The sequence below is a fragment of the Podarcis vaucheri genome (assembly GCF_965113315.1).
Source record: "Podarcis vaucheri genome assembly, chromosome: 3".
Lineage (NCBI taxonomy): Eukaryota > Metazoa > Chordata > Lepidosauria > Squamata > Lacertidae > Podarcis > Podarcis vaucheri.
In genome coordinates this window covers 46,143,536-46,165,713 of record NC_138761.1, presented here as the reverse complement: position 1 = coordinate 46,165,713, position 22,178 = coordinate 46,143,536, and the positions used below count along the sequence as shown (strand labels likewise).

The 22,178-nt window shown below is 41.7% G+C and overlaps 1 protein-coding gene across 6 annotated transcripts in view; it reads right to left on the bottom strand.

Moving 5' to 3' along the window:
- The window catches only part of RGS7 (regulator of G protein signaling 7), a 134,339-nt gene extending 116,907 nt beyond the window's left edge, over positions 1–17,432 (bottom strand). For 4 of the 6 annotated variants that reach the window (XM_082215065.1, XM_082215068.1, XM_082215069.1 and 1 more), the window contains exons 1-2: positions 17,118–17,432; positions 15,874–16,000 (exon numbers count right to left, since the gene is read on the bottom strand). In XM_082215065.1, the coding sequence (XP_082071191.1) occupies positions 15,874–15,951 (78 nt within the window). In that variant the 5' untranslated portion in view covers positions 15,952–16,000; positions 17,118–17,432. The other 2 variants (XM_082215066.1, XM_082215067.1) reach the window with 2 other exon arrangements.
- Positions 17,433–22,178: the final 4,746 nt, after the last annotated feature.

The window sequence follows — 22,178 nt, the reverse complement described above, 5'->3', positions numbered from 1 at the left end:
TTACATTTGTGAGTGTTATTCTTGAGTAAAGAAATGGTGCTTCTCTACACTTTAATTATATCTCACTGAAATATCACATAGCATATCAACTATCTCAAGCAGATAAAGGTACAAAATCTTACTTATTTACTTGAGGACTGGAAACCTGGTCTAGAGAAAAAATACAAATAAGAATGCTGTTTTAATTGCATACAGCTTAGAAGTTTAACAAGAAAACAGTGATCTTTTCCTGGTCAGTACTTGTGACTGATCCAAAAGGCAAAAAATAAGCAGCCCAATTTCTCCCTATCAAAGTAACTCCATTGCAGGAAAAAGTTCACCTGCTAAATGTCAAACTCTGTGTTAAATGCACAGAAGCAAACAGAAAAGAAAGACTAGTACAGTGGTATCTCGGGTTAAGTACTTAATTCGTTCCGGGGGTCTGTTCTTAACCTGAAACTGTTCTTAACCTGAAGCACCACTTTAGCTAATGGGGCCTCCTGCTGCCACCACGCCACCAGAGCACGATTTCTGTTCTCATCCTGAAGCAAAGTTCTTAACCTGAAGCACTATTTCTGGGTTAGCGGAGTCTGTAACCTGAAGCTTATGTAACCTGAAGTGTACGTAACCCGAGGTACCACTGTACTGTAAACCTAAGCAGTTGGTCATTTTAGAGATGAACCGCAAGAGGTTCACCTTATGCTCCTTTTGAAACTTCCTTCTCCATCTTAGAAAAACATAGCTGGATTAATTTGCAGTCAGGAGTTTGAATGCCTTTGCCTCCCAACAATAGCTAGAAAGAGCTGGCAGTGCAACAGAACCCTTATCAGCATCTCTGCTGGAATAATTTCATTAGTGAGATAACTTTTTGCAGCAGTGTTGTTCAAAAGGCTGGGCCTAAGCTATCAAAATCCCAGAGATCGCCATGCAACATTTCATAAGGATGTTAATAAAGTATCACAGATGCTGGAGCGGAGGAAACACCAACACAACATTTCAGATTGTTTCTTCTGATGAAAAACTGACATGTTCAAAACAGCATGGAATACAGGACCCTTTTATGGAAAGCGACTGTGTTTTACAGAAGAGTGAGCCTCAGCTGTGACGCCAAAAGAAATTGAAGCAAAAATAGAAAGTGACCACATTCAAAACACATTATAAGAAACAGAGGATTAGATGTGAGTGCAATCATCTGCAGTATGCATGTTTAACTTAATGGGCAAGAAGACCTACTGAGCTTACTTACCTAGGCTTTCCCTGATTCATATGATCTGACCCTTTACTCATTTTTATGTGCTTTTACAATATTGTTATAAATGCGGGTTTTGTTGCATTGTTGTTTTCTTACTATTTTTAAAAAATATTAAGCTGTTTATAAATACATGCACAATGCTTAGACAAGGTTTAGTAGATTTAACAAGGCTACACACATTCAATAGGAAATAAGATTCACGGAGCTCTGTGAGCCTTACTTTTGAGTAAAAAGCCATGGAATGTTACTTGAGATATTGCAGCTGAAAGTGTATAAAAACTTAAAGCCCTATCCCATGAGTTGCTATGCTGTGCTAGTAGCAATCTTAATCTGTCCTACCCTCTAAGGGTCCACGATCTGGCACAAGGGGATTCGCTTTAGATGTGAATTTCATCACAAACTTTGTTTTCTCTAGGTATGTTTTCAAAATTAACAGTGACTGAACAGGGCAAGTCTATGTCATGGCTGATGGATAAGCCTTTGGGACTACACAATCAACAGTTGTTTGTAACTTCAGAAAACCTACAGAATCCTTCTTATATGTGCATATGGCCCCTAACTGGATCAGGGTAGCTTCTCTAAAAAGAATTCAAACAAACAAAGGATAAGTGAAGGGGGGGATTAATTCACACGTTGCAGCAGAAATGTAAAGAACTGAATTCAAGACTGGAAAAATGAGAAACTGAGAGATCCTTCCATCCCTTCCACCCACCATTTACAGCAATTTATATAACAAGTTCAAAAATGGATGATATTTGTAGAATTGGGCTAACAAAAGGCACAAGCCCCTACTATTCATGCATTAATCCGCTATAAACATTTATTCAAAATGATTTGCACCAAAATCTACCCATAAGAATAAAATGTAACAAAATTCTAAAGATTTGTTCATGCTTTTAATATAAAATTTCTCAGTTGGGAGCGGGGGAGAAGAATAGGTTTTTTTAGATCTGTTGCAGAATCCAGAGCCTAGACTTTACTTGATAGTGCTGAACAAAGTATTTCATGACATCCTTAATTGGGGGGGGGGAGGTTATCCTCACAAAAGCTTTTAATCTGAATGGCAGCATTTATGGAAATTGGGGAGAGGGGAGTATGTGTGAGAAAGAAAACTTTCATTGCATCAATAAAGGTCAGTGCCTGTCTTCTACTTTCTTATTTCAGCATATGAGTTTTCCCTTGGTGATTGGGAGGAAATGGAGTGTGTGTTGCTGGGAGGGGGGTGTTAATAACCAAAGCACTGGGGAAATGGATGCAGATGCCATCTGGCTTTCGCAGATGGGTCTGTACTGTGGGTCTTGTATCCTGCAGTTTTTCTCACCATCTTTCCTCACGGAGGAATTTGAAGCAGAGAAAGACACAGAGACTACAACGGCAAATAGTGTGCTTTCTTCACATATCAAACAGTCCCCACTGACACCCACAAGAGTTGCATTGTCTTACACTATCTCATTTTATCATTCTTTCTACAAGACTATTTTTTTTAAAAATTAAAGCTATAGGTGGGGATGCAAGCTAGAATGTTGCTCCCTCTGAAAATTCTCTGCACATAGGAAGCAAGCCCAGCTGCGTCCTTGACATGCTGTATTTCCAAGTGCAAGCAAGCCTTTGTCCCCCAACCTGCAAAATGCAAACCAGAAAATGTTTTATCCCATAATTATGCCCACTGTGCAAAAATAGCTCTCTGATCAGAATGTTTCACTTAAATTGCAATCCGCTATACACTCGCAAGATAGGAAGTCCCACTGAACTCAACAAGACTTACTTTTAAGTAGACACACATAGAATTACATTGTAAAAGTGTTGATGAATAGGATGATGAATGCAGACCTACTATGATGAAGTGCCAGAATGATGGTTTATTTACAAATTACTGGCTATAGAACTCTATATAAAAAAATGTGGTAACTGACTATATTATAAGCAATGATTAAATAATATTTAAATATTTTCATCAGTTTTGTGGTAGGTGGACTCAATCCACTCAATTCAATGGAGTCTGTCTTTGCATGCAGAAGATGTAAACATCAACATATTCTCTAGGCACGGGCATCTAGAAACTGCCCATGACCCACAAGTAGAACTGTAAAACTAAACCTTATTATCACTGCATAGGGACTGAATTATGAGCACGTTCTCATTGAAAAAGACGGTGCTATTTATAGTGCCAAGCCTCATAGTCCCATTATTTAAGCCTTTACAGCTGCCACATTTCAAATACTTGTAAAGATCTTTTGACTCTCATGTCTCTAAAGGATTATTGTAAATTTGGAAAAAGAACATAAAAGGGCATTTAAAATTAGCAAAGAAGTTAGTTATCTTCTTTATGTATCTCTCTGTACACTTTTAATAGAATATATATATAATTCTATTAATGGTTAATTGTTCTTTAATGATTTTCCCCTATGTTAGGGAAAAAGGTAAGAAAGAAAGAAAGAAAGAAAGAATAGCTACCCAACCCTATCAGCAAGGCTAAAGCGTTTTGCAGCTTTTTCTTGGGGGGGGGGGAGGTAACTGGGGGAACCAAAAAGTACAAAATGAATGGAAGAGTTGATTGAGAGAAACACTAGCACTCTGGCTGAGCCAATGAAATTGACTGGGACTGTGAATCCTGAACTATATCCAGGGAAGACAAAAGAAAATATTTGGCCACATGATGTATACTTAAATTGTAGAAGTTGCTGCCACAAGAAGTAGTGATGGCCACTAACTGAGATAACTTTTTAAAAAAGAAAAAGAAAGAAATGGTTCTCCACAAAGAGCTGGAATTTCCAAAGTAGTTTAACAATCAATCTTTCTTTCCCAGGGAACTCAGGGAATTGTATCTCTATGAGGGGGTCTCCTACCAACTCTTGGCAGTCTTAATGAGCAATGGTTCCCAGGATTCTTTGGGAGAAGCCATGAATTTAAAAATGTTTGATAATGCTTTAAATGGAAAGTGCAGATGGGGGCTGGTATTCATAGGCATAAATACTGCATAGTGCCTCTGATACCAGAGATTGTGCATTGCTATCATGGCTATCTGTTCAGCTTTGGTGATTTCTAGGAAGACTGGAGGGGAAATGGATTGGCTCTTAGTGTTCCCCATTTCTCAAAAACAATTAGTCATTTGTTCATTCTGATTATACAATATATATAGTTGAGGGAACAAACAGAATGAGAGATACATATATACACCAGCTGCACAAGCGATAATATCTGGTTAAATTCTACATCTACTATTTCAGATGTTTTATTGCTGAAAATTAAATCTACAAGTTCCAGGAATAATAGTGTGGTTTATATGAGAGAAAAAATACAATCAGGATAGATTTTAACTCATGAATGGCATACTTCACGATAACAATCACTCTGGCTGGGATACAGACTTCATTAAATGCAAATGCACTATAAAGCATACATTTATTTTCATGATGATTAAATTATGGCTAATTGTGACTCATTAACCATCAGCATACAAGGAACCTGGGTTTGCCAAATGAATATTCTTATGAGGCAGAAATACATTTTAGATTACAATAAATTTTAGGCACTTGGATCATTTTAATTTCTACCTCATGAAGCAGCATCAACCACACCAGGCAAAATGAATTAACTGAGCCTCACATTAAACCAAAGTCCTGGGCCTGGAAAGGAAGACTTCATTTACAATATAACAGAATGAATCTTAGCTATTAATGATGACTCATAATGAAGTAATGGCTTATATGCATTAAAAGGCCATCACAACTATATGGGCCTCAAACCACGTTCATTTTGTCTTACATGATGTAAACACAGTACTTTCCAATGGAGTCAGTTCTGAGAGTCTGCCAGTCATTTCATATATGCAAATTAGATTCTGTCCATGTTATCACATACAAAGGTATGTTCCATAAAGCCAAAAAGAAACACATATTTGCTCCTACAAGATGCAGAGATGGGCACCAACTTGGATGGCTTTCAATGAGGATTAGACAAATTCAAGGAGGTGAAGTCTACTTAGCCATAACGGCTATGGTCTACCATCTGAATACCAGTTGCTGGAAATCAAAAGTGGGGAGAGTGTGAATGTGCTCAAGTTATACTTGTTGGCTTCCCAAAGACCCCTGGTTGGCCACTGTGAAAACAGCATGCTTAACTAGATGAGCCTTTGGTTTGATCCAGCAAGGCTCTTCTTATGCCCTTCAGTTCCTTATTCTTACTTTCAGTGGTCTCTATAGCCTCCCCTGCTTATATCTCTACCTTTAAACCCTAATAACATACCTACCGATGAACTTTGCACCTCCAGTTCCACCACCTTTAGCTATCTGAAAGTCTCCTGCTTCATCATAAGACTCTGTCCTTCCAGCTCATCTTCCAGAACAAACTGTATGATGCCACAATCCTCACTCCTCAAAGAAAACCTTTTCAGTGATGTCTTTAGTCTAACCATGAGCTCCTTTGCTGTCCTGTAACCAAACCTAGGTACCAACCAAGCCTCTGTGTCCACACTGTTGCTTATCTTTTCCCTGTTGACCCCTGGCTCCACTTCCCTTCCACAAGTAAAATTTCTGCTAAAAATCACACCGTTGGCTACAAATATATACACTACAGACAGACAGACAGACAGACAGACAGACAGACAAAATTGCATATGAGAGGGAAAGTTGTGGATGCTTCCTAACATATTTTTGCCATCAAACCTCTCAAATCATACCAACTGATACCCCGGATGGGGGCAGGGATTGTCTTTAATGTGTTGGAAACAGTGGGTCACTGTTTTAGAATTCTTTCATATTTAGACAATAGTCACTCAAAACTATCCTTAAAAGGGAGACCAAAGTTCACAGGACTACGGATATCATTATAATGGCAAGAACTACATCCCCTCATCTGAACACACTTGGCTTCTCTCCACATTCCAAGATTATTTTGTTGATTAAAAGGCATAACCTTTCTGAAGTGGGGAGGGGAATCCTATATATATATTTCAGTCTAAAAATATTAGCTAACCATGGAAGCAAGCCAATATAACCACACTAGGGACTGAAAAGTTCTCAGAGCGATATATATGGAAGAATAAACTTGTGAGCTATTTGTGGAACAACTGGAAGAACTTGCTAAGATACTAGATTGCTAGGTTTTCTATTATACCTGATTTGCACTTTAGATGAAGAGGCAAGCGGTCATTTTGAGAGGACAATAGATCAAACAAATATACAATTAACATGGCAGATTTCTAACTTACAGTTGCTTCCTCCTCATAGGATCTTTAAAATTAAACATTGCCTTATAAACTTTAAGTGTTAATTTGATTGAGGATGATTTTGTTTTATTCCACCAGCACTTTACAGATAATTCTCTCTATATCTATGTGCTCCTATATGAAGGATCTCTAAGGAATGGTGGTGGAGACTTTTCCTTATTGGTGGAGCCTCTTTTTCAATAGGGGTTTGCCTCAAATAAAATCACAGTAGGCTGCCACTAGCCAAGCTAAACTTCCTGACATGCCTACAGGTATGCTGTACAGCTGCTTGGGAACTCTAATCTCTACTGCCAAGGATTCTTCTCTTCAGCCTAGTGCTAGGGCAAAATCAAAAGGAAGGCATTTGGGGTTTATGTTCCTAAAGCCCAGAAATGTCATACCTTATGCATCCTTGTGGAATGCTCTCCCCAGGAAGGTTTGACTGGTGCCTTCATCATACACCTTTAGGTGCCAGGCAAAAATGTTTCGCTTCAACCAGGTCTTTGGCTGATTGAAATGTTAACAGCATATGCAGAGTGCATTGCAGAGGAGAAATTCTGAGGGACAGCATCTGTGACCACCTAACTGGATTGTTGCAAGCGGCAAAGACTAAGGCTGAGTACTTATTACCAGTGTAAAGTGCAGCTAGGTCATATTTTTTCTCAGTTAAGTTTGAAACTGCTCTGGGGGGGCACTGTCTCCACCCCCTATTATTATTATATTATGCATTTTGTGTTATAAACCACCCTGTGGTCTCTTGATAAAGGGTGGTATATAAATTAAATAAACTAATAATAATAGCAACACAGGAGAGATATGAATTGTGGCTAACACTGTGCGTGCACTGCTTTCTACAGCAGTAGTGGGATCACACTGTATGCAGAATACACAGCCTAAGAGCAAAGCCTTATGTTTTTATGTGAATCTGAGATCAGTAAAATCTGTACTCATTTCAGAGATACTGTTTTGCGCAGTACTGTAGTGAGATAATCACCAGCTAAAATGTCAATGGTCTATATGGCCAATCCATTTGTTTGTTTGTTTGTTTTCAGACTAGATTCATCTCTCCACTGACTCTGCACATACATTGTTAAAGAGCTAGCTAGTTCTGCCTCAATGACCTTTCTGGAAAAAGGGTTATGCTAGGAATGTGGAATGAAAAGAAATACCCAAGACATTGCTTTCTCAGGAGGTGCGCAAAGTCCTTGATACTTTGGATGACACATCAGAATATAGAGGTTCATCACATGGGGTGTGTGTGTGTGTGTGTGTGTGTGTGTGTACAATGGAAAAAATCCTGTAGAACACAAAGAATGCTACATAATTCAAATTGCAGTGAAATGAATGAATAACTGCAGACTGCAGAATAACTATACTGTATTTTTAACATTGTATTTTTAAATCATTGTAGCACTCCTTGGGACCCCCATGGTGAAAGACGGGCAATTAATCTAACTAATAGTAACAACAGCAATAATCAATTACCAAGATCGTCAATGTTTCCATGGCATGAACCTCACTCCACCTCAAAAAATAAACACACATACAAATAACAATTTGGGTAAGTAACTTATTACACTAGCTGTAACATGTTAACCATATGAAATTATAAGATACAATTGCACAGCACCCGGAAACTGCTTCTCCATATCAAAGTCACTGTGAAATAATAGCATAATACCAAAATTACACCTCTGCCATTATAAATATTAGCTATGTATAGCCTTGATTGTGCATGCAGTTGCTTATGTTTAAATGGCTACAAGTGCAAGAAGTTCATAAACATATGGTAGCTGTCAAATGCAATCACAGCCCCAGTGCCAATGCTCTTGCAGTCAAAAAGCCACCAGTTGGCACAGATGAGCCATTCTCACCTTCTGCTCTTATCCACCATCTACCACCATCTAGTCTACTTATTGCTGTGCCACTTGCTAGTACAAGAGCACTGGCCTTCATTGCTGGGCTGTGCAGTGTATTGGATTGGCTCCTATCATAGTGCACCTGCCCAAGTCATAACATTGCACATGTTAGAGTAGTCTTTGCAAGTGATCTGACACACTTCACCATTTTTAATAGCTCCTAGGAGCAGGCCATTGCTATCATTCGACCATGGAGGTGGAAAGCCATCTGTGATAACACTATTTCCAGTCATTGTCCTTGAAATACTACAAAGCTATAGGCCACAACTAGGCAGAACTAGGCATAGTCCATTGACTTTGTTTTCCTGCGCATGACACCAGCGTTGCAGCTATGGCTGAACCACAGGGGCCCATGTATAGGGCCCCACAATCTAAAGGGCCCCCAAATGACTGTCCAGAGTGTGTGGCCAGTGGCAAATACTACTGACATCTGTACCTGGGTTGGCATGAACATCCTGGGGCCCACTAAGGCTAATACTGGTGGCAACCGCATCTTATCTTTCTTATTATTTCTTTTTTTAAAAAATCATACTCAGGTGGCCAGGCTCATGCATGGTTACAAATGTTCATTTTATAATTTTTACTTTTGAAATAAATATGCATATTCTTTTCTGCAACAAAATGGTCTCATTCCCAGCGAAGCTTATTCCCAAAATTGTTGCATGAAGGTATCAGAAGCAAACTTTATTTTATTCCTACTGCCACAATGGTGCCATGATCTGAGTGAGTTTAACATGCTCAGAGTGTTTTTATTTATTTTTAATCGGGGCTGGCAAACTGTTTTGTGGTTGTTCTTTTTGCTCTAGCATATCAGGAATGCAGAAGCAATTGAGAAGTATGCATTAGCAGCGGGCATTGGGCAGAAGATAAATGCTTGTTGGGTGCTTTGACAACTGACATAATGCACATGGCTTTTGCCATCTAAAAGGAGAGAAGGACTATCAAGTCCAAGGTCTAAAATTGCCTACTGCACCACTGAACAGAGCAGGTCTCAAGGGAAAAGGGTGGAACTTGTTCCACCCTCAGGGAGGTTCACCTGACACCTAAAATACTGGCTTATACCCAACACTGCAGTTCTGCTTACACAATAGACTTCTACTTATGTGATGGAACTTCCTGTTCCTCTCCCCTACAGCCTCCTCTGCACCCTCAAAATCTGCTCCAGAGATCTGGGGGACCCCTCAGGAACATACTTAAGGGCTGTACAAGCAAAGAAGAGGAAGGGAAAGCCCACTGCATGAGTGGAACTCCGCTCATTCAGCATTCAATACAACTCACAGCCAGTGAGGCACCAGCCAAGATATTTTCTTCTGCCAGACTTTGATGTATTTCCTTTATATTTTTATTTCTGTTGTTTTATTTCTGTTTTTAGCACTGCCTGTCAACTGTTCTCATCTTGTTGTTTTCTTTTGTTTGACGATGTATTGTAAACAACCCTGGCTTTTTTAAAAATCAAAGGGCAGTATTTTTAAAAAAAACACACACACACAAATAAACATTTTTAAAAATTCCCCTAAGCTACTGACTGGGAACATAAGTTTGTTTTCTTTTAACTTAGCATTGACCTAATTTCCCACTAATTTAATCAGCTACGAATAACACTCACCATGAAGATGGTTGGGTTGATGCTGAATACGGAAAATTTAGATTTATATCCATTCTGAAAGTTCAGTAAACACATTCAGGTTTCCTCAGCCATCAGACTATACCTTCATTAAGCTAACTAGCATTGCTTTCTTAAATAAAGAAGATCTCCTTCCGTCAAGAATGCCAATCTTTGGCTGACCAGGATGGTATAGATTAGCAGCTGCCAAAAAATTGGGCTCACCTCCTGCTTTCTTCATACACAAAATACTTGAGTCAGCTCAGCAGGAACTGAAACAATAACCAGAGGGATACCATATGCAAGTGCCTAATAAGAAGCACATAAGAAAGTAAAACTGGGGGGGGGGGGATACCCTAGAATATCAAACATCCAGGTGCAAGGCTAGTAAGTAGCTGCAGCAGACAAGCAGCGTAGCCTGGCATCTGTGATGGGATGCTCAAAAAAAAAAGGGGTGCAGCTGAACTGAGAATGTTGTGCCCCTTAGGGACACAGGAAGTTGCCTTCTCCTGACTCAGAACATTGGTCCAACTAGCTCAGTATAGTCTACTCTACACTGACTGGCAGTAGCTCTCCAAGGGTTCAAACAAAAATTTTGGCTGAGATATGAGGAGCTGAACATTCTGCATGTGAGCATATGCTCTACCACTGAGCTATGACTGTTCCCAGGATTGACTCCTGTGATTGACGACCTGGTATTCCCAGAACCAGAAGCACTATGGACTGTAACACTAGTGTCCCACATCAAATCACTAACACTTCCCTTATATGTCCTGGTGGCAAAGGAAGCAGGGAACTCAAGCCAGACTCACACAGTTCCTGCTTTGAGCCCCATATTCCTATGGGTTGAAATAATTCTGATCCCTGGCTTCAATGGGCTTAAATAGCCCACTGGTGCTATCACAGGGGAAAGATCAGCAGATTTCAAACACCATTCATATATAGAGACATATGCAGTCTAGCGTTGGCTCTGCACATATGAAAACATTTGGCAATTGTAATTCAGACTCTTAGCAGTGATATAAAAGTGTGCTTGGGCCTGCTGATTTCTGTCGATTTAAATGTGCCTTGTTCTTTGCTGTTTTGTGGCCCAAGTATTGAATGGTAGCACCAAACACTGTGAACCAAGGTCAAAATTAACAATGTTGCCATTAATGAGTCATTATCCTGCAATTGATAAGGTTGAAGAAGCTTGATTGGAGAAGCTTGAATAGCTGATAGATCAGGAAACAACGCTATAAAGCCAGAGTTCATAATTTTTGACATGCTATTTTAAACCAACGCTAGAGAATAAAATACAATAAAGATTTGCCTGGAAGCAATTAAACAAAAGTCTTACAGTAATCCAGATAGATTCTTCCCTGTTACTGACAGGGAGTGGGGGGAATAAAAAAATATTGAAACACTAAATAAATACTTCTAAAATTTTGTTCATACCAGTCACAAACTGCAAGCAGAGAACATATGTTTTCTCCTAAAACAACTATGTGATGATTTTTTTGTTATTTTATAACGAGGATGGCATCTTAAGAGAGTGATGCAGCTGGCATTCTATTAAAAGACAGAGCTTACCCTCAAGGCACAAGTATCCTGGCATGCAAGTATCTTCAAATCTGGAAGAAAAGTCTATGCAATGTGCCATTTTCCAAAGTGAGGGTTTTCACTTAAGAACTCAGATGCAGGCAGGAGGCGGGCAGATAAAGGAAGGAAACAGCTTGGAAGAAATTTCATAATGATTGACTGACATATGGTTGTTGGTTTTTTGCCCAAATAACATCACACTAGGAATGAGGAACTCATGTAAACCCATACATAGTTGTCAACACATGTTATGAAGGGGTAGCTGAGAGAGTTGCTCATAGAAACCATGCTAGTGCGTGTTTTCATCTTCTTGTCTAGGCATTTAAAAAAAATCCAGTCTAAATTCTTAGAACATGGGGTTCCAAAGTGATGCTGGCCAGCTCTTTGTGTTCATGGAGCAGGAATCAAGCAGTGCTTAGTCCCATCCCATTCACCCCCAGCTACAGGCCCAGGACTAGAACTGCTCTCTGCAACATCCAAGAGATACCTAAGAGAAGTGCAGGTGTGCCCACTGGTTTGGGAGATTTGGGGTGATACTGGGGGGGTCATTCCAACTGCGCCCCTTGCTATTTTTCTATAAGGGAAAGGACTACCATCATTGGAAACCTCCTCTTGTCTTTCCCCTCACCTCGTGAGGTGGGTTTGGTGTCCACTAGACTTTGCACTACTTCCGCTGGGGTGCCCAACCATGGAAGCCCTTCTGCCAATCAAGATGTCTCAGGCCTCTTCATTGTATTCTTTCAGGCATCTCAAATAGGCATGTTTTATTAACAAGGCTTTTGGATGATTAAAGAACTTTGTGCTGGCTTAAGCTCTGTTTATTTTAACTGACTGGTGGATTTCTTAATTCATGCTATATTGCACTGGATTTAGTTTGGAATTTTTATTTATTTATTTTTTTGTACCACCACCAACCTCATGCTCATCTGTTGACCACCTTAAATTTCCTTTGAAAACATGGCGGGGTAGAATTATTTTAAATTAATAAATAGTCATTTGTAAATACAGAGTGTGATCCGATAAAAAATTTTCACTAAGCACAATGATAAATTATAAGGTGTGCACATTTTTTTGTTAAACTTTTGAAACCAGAGGAGGCTTTCCTTGCAGTTACAAAATGCAACACATAGCCGAGATTATTGAAATAAGCATTTTGTAACCTTTCAAAAATACAGAGAGAGTGCAATCATTTGTCCTTTAGGAGCTATTCTACACCGTACACAGAATAAGATGGTAGAAATTTGGACAGCAGGTTGGTGGGGGGACTGTGATTTTGAATGTTGCCCCCATGTAACCAGCTCTCTGCATCCTGTGAACTAGGACATCAGAGAGATGGCTACACGAAAGTGGGAATCTTTTCTATTTGTTTTACAAGAGGGTACTTAAAACATAAGAGGGAGCATTCAAGCACATGACCTTCCCACTTGTGGTTCAGTTTAGTTCATTCTGCAGAATAAGTAGATTGACTCCAACTCTCTCCTCTTATATTCTTAGCTTCATCTTATCATACCAACAGCCATATCATATTTGTACTTTGTCATAAACTATGTGCTTTTAAAATGTAAATGAAACCATCAAACCTTTACAGAGACCTTCTATCACCACAAATATTCAGGCGCGTCATGAGGTATTTCTAAAAAGAATTCCTTCTATCTACAGGAATTAAATGGCAATTGCAGAGGGAAGTGAAAGGTTATATCAAAACACTGATGTTAGCTGTGTATTCTTGGAAATCATACCTGAAAACTATTAAATGAACTGTATAATTGTGCTTTCCAATACATCAGACATTTCTGGAAGAGCTTCAACAACGAAGCAGAACCAAACGTATGCAAAAATGTAGTGGTATAAGGAAAAAATATTGCCACAAAGCACCTAGCTTTAAAGTCATGCAGCATAATGGACACTGTGTACTTAGACTTTCAAAAAGCTTTTGATAAAATCTCTCACCAAAGACTCATCAGTAATCTTAGCAGTCGTGATATAAGAAAACAGCTCCTCTTGTGGATCAGTAGCTGACTAAGGAACAGAAGCAGAGAGCAAGGAAAAATGGACAGCTCTCCCGGTGGAGGGATATAGAAAGTGGAGTCTTCCAAGGGTCAGTATTTGGACCTGTGCTTTTTAACTTGTGCACATCTGAACTAGGGTTAGGGTTGAGCAGTGAGCTGGCCAGGTTTGCTGATGATACTAAACTGTTCATGGTCATTAAAACAAAAAGGGATCTCTTAAAAATTAAACTTGCAAATGTAATTCAATGTAAGGAAGTGTAAAGGGATGCTCATCATTGGGACAAAAATCCTAATCTAACATATACACTAAGGGGGTTTGAGCTAGCAGTGAATGACTGAGAATGAGACCTCAGGGCCTCTGTGTGGCTAGACTGATGAAGGTGTAGACCCAGTGTGTGGCAGCTGTGAACAAAAGTGAACCCTAGGCTAGGAATCATTAGGCGAGGAATTGAAAAGAAAGCTCCCAATTTCATAATGTCATTATAGAAATCAATGATGCAGCCACACTTCGAATACTGTGTACAGTTTTGGTCACAACACCTTGAAAAGGAGTTGGAGAAGGTTAGAAAAGGGCAACCAAAATGGCTGAGGGGTTGCAGGACCTCCTCTATGAAAAAGGTTACAACATTAGAGGCTTTTTAGGGGTGTGGGGTTTGGGGGGGGGAATATGACTATGGGAAGATGTGACAGTAGTGTGTTGAATTATACACAGCATGGAGAAAGTGGACAGAGAAAGGTTTCTCTCCCTCTCTCATAATCTGAAAACCCAGGGCCATCCAGCGAAACTGAATGGTGGAAAATTCAAGGCAGACAAAAGTTAACTACCTCTTCACACAGTCCATAGTTAAAACTAGGGCAGTTGCTACTACAAGTTGTAGTAATGACTATCAACTAGGATGGGGATTGGAGGTAATGCACTTCTGAATATCAGTGGGAGGCACAGCTGGGGAGACTCCTGCTCCGCAGTAGGCTTCCCATAGGCATCTTGCTGTTTATTGCAAGAACAGAATGCTGGACTAGATGGGGCTTTGGTCTAATCCAGCAGGGCTCTTCTTATGTTCTTAAGGCAAAATTGTTTCTAAACCTTCATTTTGCCATGCTCTTTTGCTGTTTAATCTTTTGAGTGTTTCAGAAATGAAATAATGCTCTGCTTGTACCCACCATACCCCCTGTGTACATTCAGTGTTGCTTTACAAATTTGGAACCAAGCAATGTTGGGTAATATTTTGCCTGTGTTTCCATACCTACTTGTAAACTATAACCAGTGTTTTTTTCTGGGGGAACACAGGGGGACGCACACCCCTAAACATTTTGAGAATCTTTGTACTTTTGTCCATTTACTGTATTTATTTTTACCAATTTGAACTATAAAATGGTGATTTTCTTGAGTCAAAATGAGAGTACCCCTAAACATTAAAAAAAACACCACTGGCTATAACTATGCATTGACATTTTCATTTATAAAGATTGTAACCAGTATCAGGTGAAGTATTCAAAAAGCAGTTAGATAATTTAATGAATTTAAGCTGTCTTTCATGGATGTTATGCCCCCTCAGCTTGAATAGGAAACTTATGTCAGGCACCCAAGTTGGGAGAAATGTAAGATATACAATAATAACATCTAGCTACATACCACAGGTGTTTCCTCTTTTAGTCTTTTTCTTTCTTTTTTGCATCAGAAATGTATTAAGATTTGTTGGAAATAAAAGACTTAATATTTTAAATGCTATATAAGGTGCGATGAGATCTTGCTCTTTTGACTTCAAGAAACTAATTCGACAACCGCTCTGGAAGTTCTTCCCATGCAATATGTCTAAAGTCTACAAATTAAAAAATAACCTAAAACTGGAGAGATATTTCAGTACTTCTAGCAAAATGAATCCAAACTGCAAGGAATGATAAGTATATTTTTTGTAATCTTGAGCACTTTCACATATTCAAATTATTTATAAGCTTCCACAACAAACTGCTGTCATTTCATAGCATAAAAATGGATGATGAGTGAGTGGGATCATGGGTTTCAACATAACTCTTTCCACTATATACAACAAGCTCTTTTCACTGTAAACAACACTGGAATAAACTTGATGTCAAACGGTTAAGCAGCTACATTTGAAAAACTGCTATCAAGTGATTGTTACACAACATGGCTTTGCTCTCACACTATATAATGCCAGTTTCATTGGGGGGGGGGGAATCAAGAGCAAAAGCATGCCTAAGTGCCATATATATATATATATATATACACACACACACACACACACACACACAAACTCCAAGTCTCTTTCTCTCTCTTTCTACATATATATTTAAAAGCTTCCTACCTTTCTGTACACCAGCATATTTGGGGATTCATCAGCCACCCCATTGCTGCTCTGTCCATAATTATTTCCTTGTGCCATGTCTGAATGGTTTGGTCTGCTGGCAAGTCTTCTGCAGTGCAATTTGCCTCTGTTGAAAATGAAAGTGATCTCAGTCAGAGATTTTGGCGGGTCCCTTCCGGATGCTGACGATTAAGAGCTCTGACTTCCCAACAGAGTACTTCCAAGTGCCACGTTCACTCACCCCTGTGACCTTGCCCCAGTTGCTGCCTTGAGGGAAAGTAGCCGTTTCCCCTTGGCCACCCAGTTCATCCTTTTCCCCTCTGCCTATAAATAAGGCAACCCTACACTTTTCCAATGCTGTTTAGAGTATTATTATTTTTTTGAAAGGCTACAGCAGTGTGCTAAGGAGAACCAAGGCGATGCAGACACCCTTCTAGCGAGCGCCGGTCCCTCGACTCCCGTCCAAAGCAGGCCACTTGGCCGCCACCTTTTGCTCCGGGAGTCAAGGAGCGAACAGCCTCCGGCTGCAGCCCTTCCTAATTGCTCGCTCGGAGGCGAAGCTCCTTCTGTGCCTCATTAAACGCAAACCAGCCAGCCCAGCACCGTTCCCTCTGCGACACGCAGGCGGGCACACACACGTGTCTGCCTGTCGAACATCCTCCCCCCCCCCGTGCGCGCATCTCTCTCCCCCCAGCAGGATGCATCCGGTGCCTCCCCCCCCTCCCCATGAAACAGTTGCTGGACTGGAGGGAGAGCTCAGCTGGTAGTGCACGAGACTCTGAACCTCAGGGTCGTCGGTTCGAGTCTCCCTGCATTGCAGCGGGTCGGACTAGATGACCCTGGGGGGTCCCTCGCCACTCTACAATGCTACAGCGGCGAGAAGAGCGCGCGGTGCCTCACTCTGCGTGGAAGAATGCGACCCCGTTCAGAGATGGCAGAGACTTGAATAAAAATAAAAAGGACTGTTCCGCCTTCAGCCCTCCGGCCTCGGCACCAGCCCGGCTCGGGCGCCCCTACCCTTCCCCGCCAGCGGGCGGATGGCTGCAAATGGCAGGCGGGCTTGTTTTGCCCTGCAGTGAGGAGCCGAGGCTGGGCGCGTGATTTCAGCACCGCGGACAGCGCCTCCCGCGCCCCCGCGCCCGGCTCCACACACAACGCGGGCACGCGCGCACGCGCGCGCACACACACACACACACACACAGCCCCCCACATTCCCTCGCTAGCTGCCGCCTTGGGCTCTTTACCTCCTGGGCCAAGGTCACACGCGGCGGCGGCGGCGGCGCCTCTCTCCTCGTCGCCTGCCTGCCTGCCTGCCTGGCCCCCGAGGCGGTCTCTGTCAGCCGGCAGCGGACGGCCAAGAGCCAGGCTGGTTCATCACACAAACAAGGCGGGCGGCGCGGCTGCTCCGGGGGGCTGGGGCCGCCAGCGCTGCTCCACAGCTTGCGGCTCCCCCCGAGCTTCTGCAGCAGCAGCAGCAGCAGCCAGGCTCCCTCCCTGGAATGGAGCGAGGCCGCCGGTCACGTGGGGGAATGGAACGTCAATGGTGCTGCTGCTGCTGCTTCCCCAGCAGCGGCTGCGCGCCTCTCTCTCCCCAGCGGGAAGCGCGCGCGCGCGCGCTCACTGAGCGCCTACTAGCGCCTGCAATTGCCCGCGGGTCGGGCAATAACCTTGACGGGGACTTCGGCAGGATGAGGACCCGGAGAACGGAGCAAGGGGCGGCGGGAGGGGGGGTGTAGAATTGCGTTAAAGCAGCCCAAGCTGCGAAGGCGCTGCAGTGGGAAAGGAGGTCGCTTTCAGTGGCGTAGCGTGAGGGGGGCGGGGGGGGGCGGCCGCACCGGGCACAACATCTGGGGGTTAGGATTAAGGGGCGCAAATCCACGGGTTAGGGGGCGCATATTACTTGCCTTGCCCCGGGTGCTGACAACCCACGCTACGCCACTGGTCGCTTTGCATCCGTGGCGTGCGCTGCTCCGGCTGCTGAAACTTCAAGGCGCGACTCCGATGCCTTTTCTTCAGAAAGCCCTTCCGCAGTCCCCGAAATGTGGGGGGGGGGGACATCTCGCCTTTTGTTGTTGTTGACATTCTGTGCGTGCCCAGAGGCACTCCCTTTCCCTGTGGCTGCAGCAGCCCCACTAAGCTGTTGCCAAGCCTGGCACTGGGGAGTAGAGGGGGAGTTCTTCAGTTCAATCTTCCACGTTGGCGCTTTACTCCAGGCGCAAATGCTTAGGAGTTTTGCCAAACTTGTTGCTAGCTAATAATTGAGGGACGCAGCAAACGCGTGGTGTGATAACGTTTTAGTAGTCTGTCAGATCTAGTGCATCCAATTATCTTATTTGCTCCACTTGTTCAGGTTGTGATGTTGTAACAGTTTGATGCTGACAGCTATGTTGCTTTCAGCTGATGTCGAAATGGGAACAAAAATGTGTTGTTTTTATTTTTGAAGCTGGGTAGGGTCCATTCTAAGAGTAAACAAGCGAAGACCCGCCCTTTCTTGTTTTCTGAGGCTTTCAACAAAAACTCTGAATGTGATAGGAGGGTTAGACCCTCCTCTGTTCTGTAAATGAAACCTGATCCTCAGGGTTTGCAAAAAACCACCTGATTCTATGCCAGAATGCCAGATGGTGCCATATACAACACTGTGCTGTTCTGTAGATCTCTCTGAATGTAGTCTAATACAAGAGAGAAACTAGGAGGGGGAAGTATGCTTGTTTTTGCATGATTTCAGTTTAGAGTGGCCTAATAAAATATCCACCTGCTGACTAAGGCAAACAAAGCAGAGTTGTGTCTAAATGCCTCCTCAACATTCTCCACTGTATTGGTTGGCAGAGAAACTGGGGGCTGGGGGAGGGGAGTGGTTTCTCCTGGCAAAGGAGGAGTTCCCCAGCAATTTTTCAGTGTTGGGATTCACCACTAGCAGTGACACAACTTCTGTTTTCTTCAAGGGATCCAGCCCCCAAGCAAATGGCAGAAGTGACTATGTTGGCAACCCAACCACCATTCTGCCTCCTCCCCAATGCTCAAGATCTAGCCTGGTTCCAGGGCATTATGGGTGGGAAATGGCAGCTGCAGGGGGTGGGGTGCCGGGGACTATTGGAGAAAATTCTGCAAAGTGACCTTAGGCATGAGAAAAAGGGAAAGGTCAATTTTTCTCAGAAGAATACCTTCTGATATATATTTGTATTCTTAGCTCTAAATATATGGTATATAATTACTTGAGCACAATGTGACATTTTTTTTGCACCCAAAGAACTACAGAAATGGAAAGAGATGCCACACCACAAAATAATTTATTTGGCTAGCATCCATAATGGTGTAGAGATAATTCCTTCTGTTCTTCACTTCTGTTTTGTTGGTCATAATTTAGGGCCAGTTAACATACCATTTATTGATCATAGCTGCTATATAAGAAAAGAATAAGTTTCCTTCCTGTGGTGCAGACTGTATGGTAACAGGCCAGTAAATATTCTGCTATGTGCCATGAACACAGCTCATCATATTGTTGAAAACCTTTACAAAGTGAGTTGAGTCATACAGTGATAGACCAGAATCAGAATATCATACAATCTAATTACAAGGTCATATTGGTGATGGAGAAGGGAGCTATCATTTAATTTGGGGAAAATATACACAATTAAAAAATCCCTATGGTGTAACTCACTGTAATGTGGACGTTCCTTTACTCAATCTCCCCCAGCATCAAGGTCCAAATTTGCTTGCCATGGACATGTTGATACAAAAAGGTTATGAGAATTGGATTTTGGGGTTTTTGTGAAAGCATGACAATCCCAAAACAAGGTCAAATATATTTCGCTCACAAAGTTAAACTATAGCCCTCAAATTAAAGGAAAACTTACAAGTTATGATCGACACAAAAATAATTTCCCCCATAATACAGGTTGTAAACAAATATGACATGCAGCTATTGCCAAAACACATGACTGCCATTCTCTGACATTATGACAAACATAATTACAAATCAATGGTGTCAAATACAGAGCGTGCCCCAGCTACAAGAGAACTTATAAATCCATTTGATTTCAAGCCTTAACACCTCCAATTTAATCAATGGGAATTAAAACTGTTTAACTGCAGTTGCATCAGCACCCTATTTATTTTTATTGATCTAAAGAGTAAAAGAAATTTAATCCAGAATTACTTCCAAAATGGATGCCTTTTACTGGAGCGAAATATTATTCCCATTAAATGTGCTTGTTCTTATGTCCTATTTTTATGATTGGACAGATTATAATATTGCTACAACTACTAAATGTAGTTGTATCAATATGATAAATATCATATGTATGTTTATAGAAGGATAAAATGCATAGAATTCTTGCTAAAGTTTTAAAATGAAAACTTCATTCTCAAATAGGATTTTTTAAAAGGATCCTTTAAGAATTTGAATTGGTCCTGATTCTGTTTTTTGCTCTCCCAGAAAAACAAGATCCTTGAAATCTTTTGCCTATAAAGTTTTTCTTCAGTTTTATACATCTGTCTTGTTAAAACAAGCAGCAATATAAAAATATATAGTTAACATTATTTGGGTCTAGATTTTAATCCAGATGATGTTAGCAGGGACATGTTATTGCTTGCAGTGTGCACTTAAAACAATAATTAGTCATGCTGTTAAAAATTACTGTTCCCAGAGCCAATAAGCATTTTAATCATGTTATTATATTTCATTCAAAAACTAATTGCCCTTTTTTTGACACCCTTAAGAAAATATTTAGGTTTACAGACAATAAAGACTTTCTTCCAATCAAGCTCAGCAGGGGCCCCTTTTGTTAGGCAAAGACAAATAATGTGATATAGCAAGGGAGATCCACCCCATTGGGAGACAGTCTTGAGTGTGGATTGCTGTTCTGAATGTGATCTGTACACCAGCAAAAGAGCTCTGCATGGTTAAGCATCCAACAAACAGGGATATGCCTGGAGATAGCAGGATATAGGTAAAGGTAAAGGACCCCTGGATGGTTAGGTCCAGTCAAAGGCGACCAAGGGGTTGTAGCGCTCATCTCGCTTCAGGCCGAGGGAACTGGTGTTCATCAACAGACAGCTTTCCGGGTCATGTGGCCAGCAGGACTAAACCACTTCTGGTGCAATGGAACACCGTGACAGAAGCCAGAGAGCATAGAAACTCTGTTTACCTTCCCACCACTGCAGTACCTATTTATCTACTTGCACTGGTGTGCTTTTGAACTGCTAGGTTGGCAGGGACAAAGCAATGGGAGCTCACCCCGTTGTGGGGATTTGAATCGCCGACCTTCTGATTGGCAAGCCCAAGAAGCTCAGTGGTTTAGACCAAAGCACCACCTGTGTCCCTTAGCAGGATATAGGTATAACTATAGATATGTTGCTGTTTGTCATTTAGTCGAGTCCACTGCCTCTATATAGATATATAGAGCTTCCTGCACTGCAGGGGCTGTACTAGATGACCCTCAGCTGCCCCTTCCAACTCTACAATTCTATGCTTCTATATACTGCTACTTCTAAATATTATTATTTTAACTAGCATTGATAGTGAGCTCAGGTGAGCACTGAGTTACCAGTCTCCAAGGCAAAACAGTCTAGTCTTCTACATTCAGAACATTTGGATCTATCTGCATTAGCACTGTGTGGTGATTGTAAAACATTACCAAATGAGTGGCGAATGTGCATGAGTGATTCCACCCACAGTTCAAATATGATTCAAGTTGGATATATTATGCAATAATATCTTAAGGTACAGTCTATGCTCTCAAAGTTGGGTCTCATGTGTAAGAGCATGCAAGCTAGAGGTTTCTCATGGGGTCATGGCCTGATACACAGAATCCATGGAGGAGCTAAAGACTACACACCACCCCAAAACTGGAGGTTCCTTGCATAGGAGATACAAACACACCAGCTATCTCCAACATGGAATCTGAGCTCCATCCACCAGCACGGTGTTAGCCCCAGACATTACCCTAGAATAGTCTTAGGTTCTACCACATTGTCACTTCAAGGATTGTGACAGATGGCATCAAGTACAAATGGGAGCACTCTGGTTCTGCTATCCAAGAAGCCAATCATTGGAAGCCATCTGTTTTGGAGGCAGTACCCATATGTAGACATCTGCTAATGATTGACAGCAGATATGTCAACCCTTCAAGAAGCCACAACAGAGCTTTGAGATTGAAAATCTGGAAGCTTATCTTGGCTTCCAATTATTTAAGGTGTCAGATGACAGCTCACCTTTGCTAGTAACATGTAACTGTTTCCCCATATCCCCCCCCCCCCCCGCATCTTCTGGGCAGATTGCTCTGAGTCACTATGGACCTGGGTAA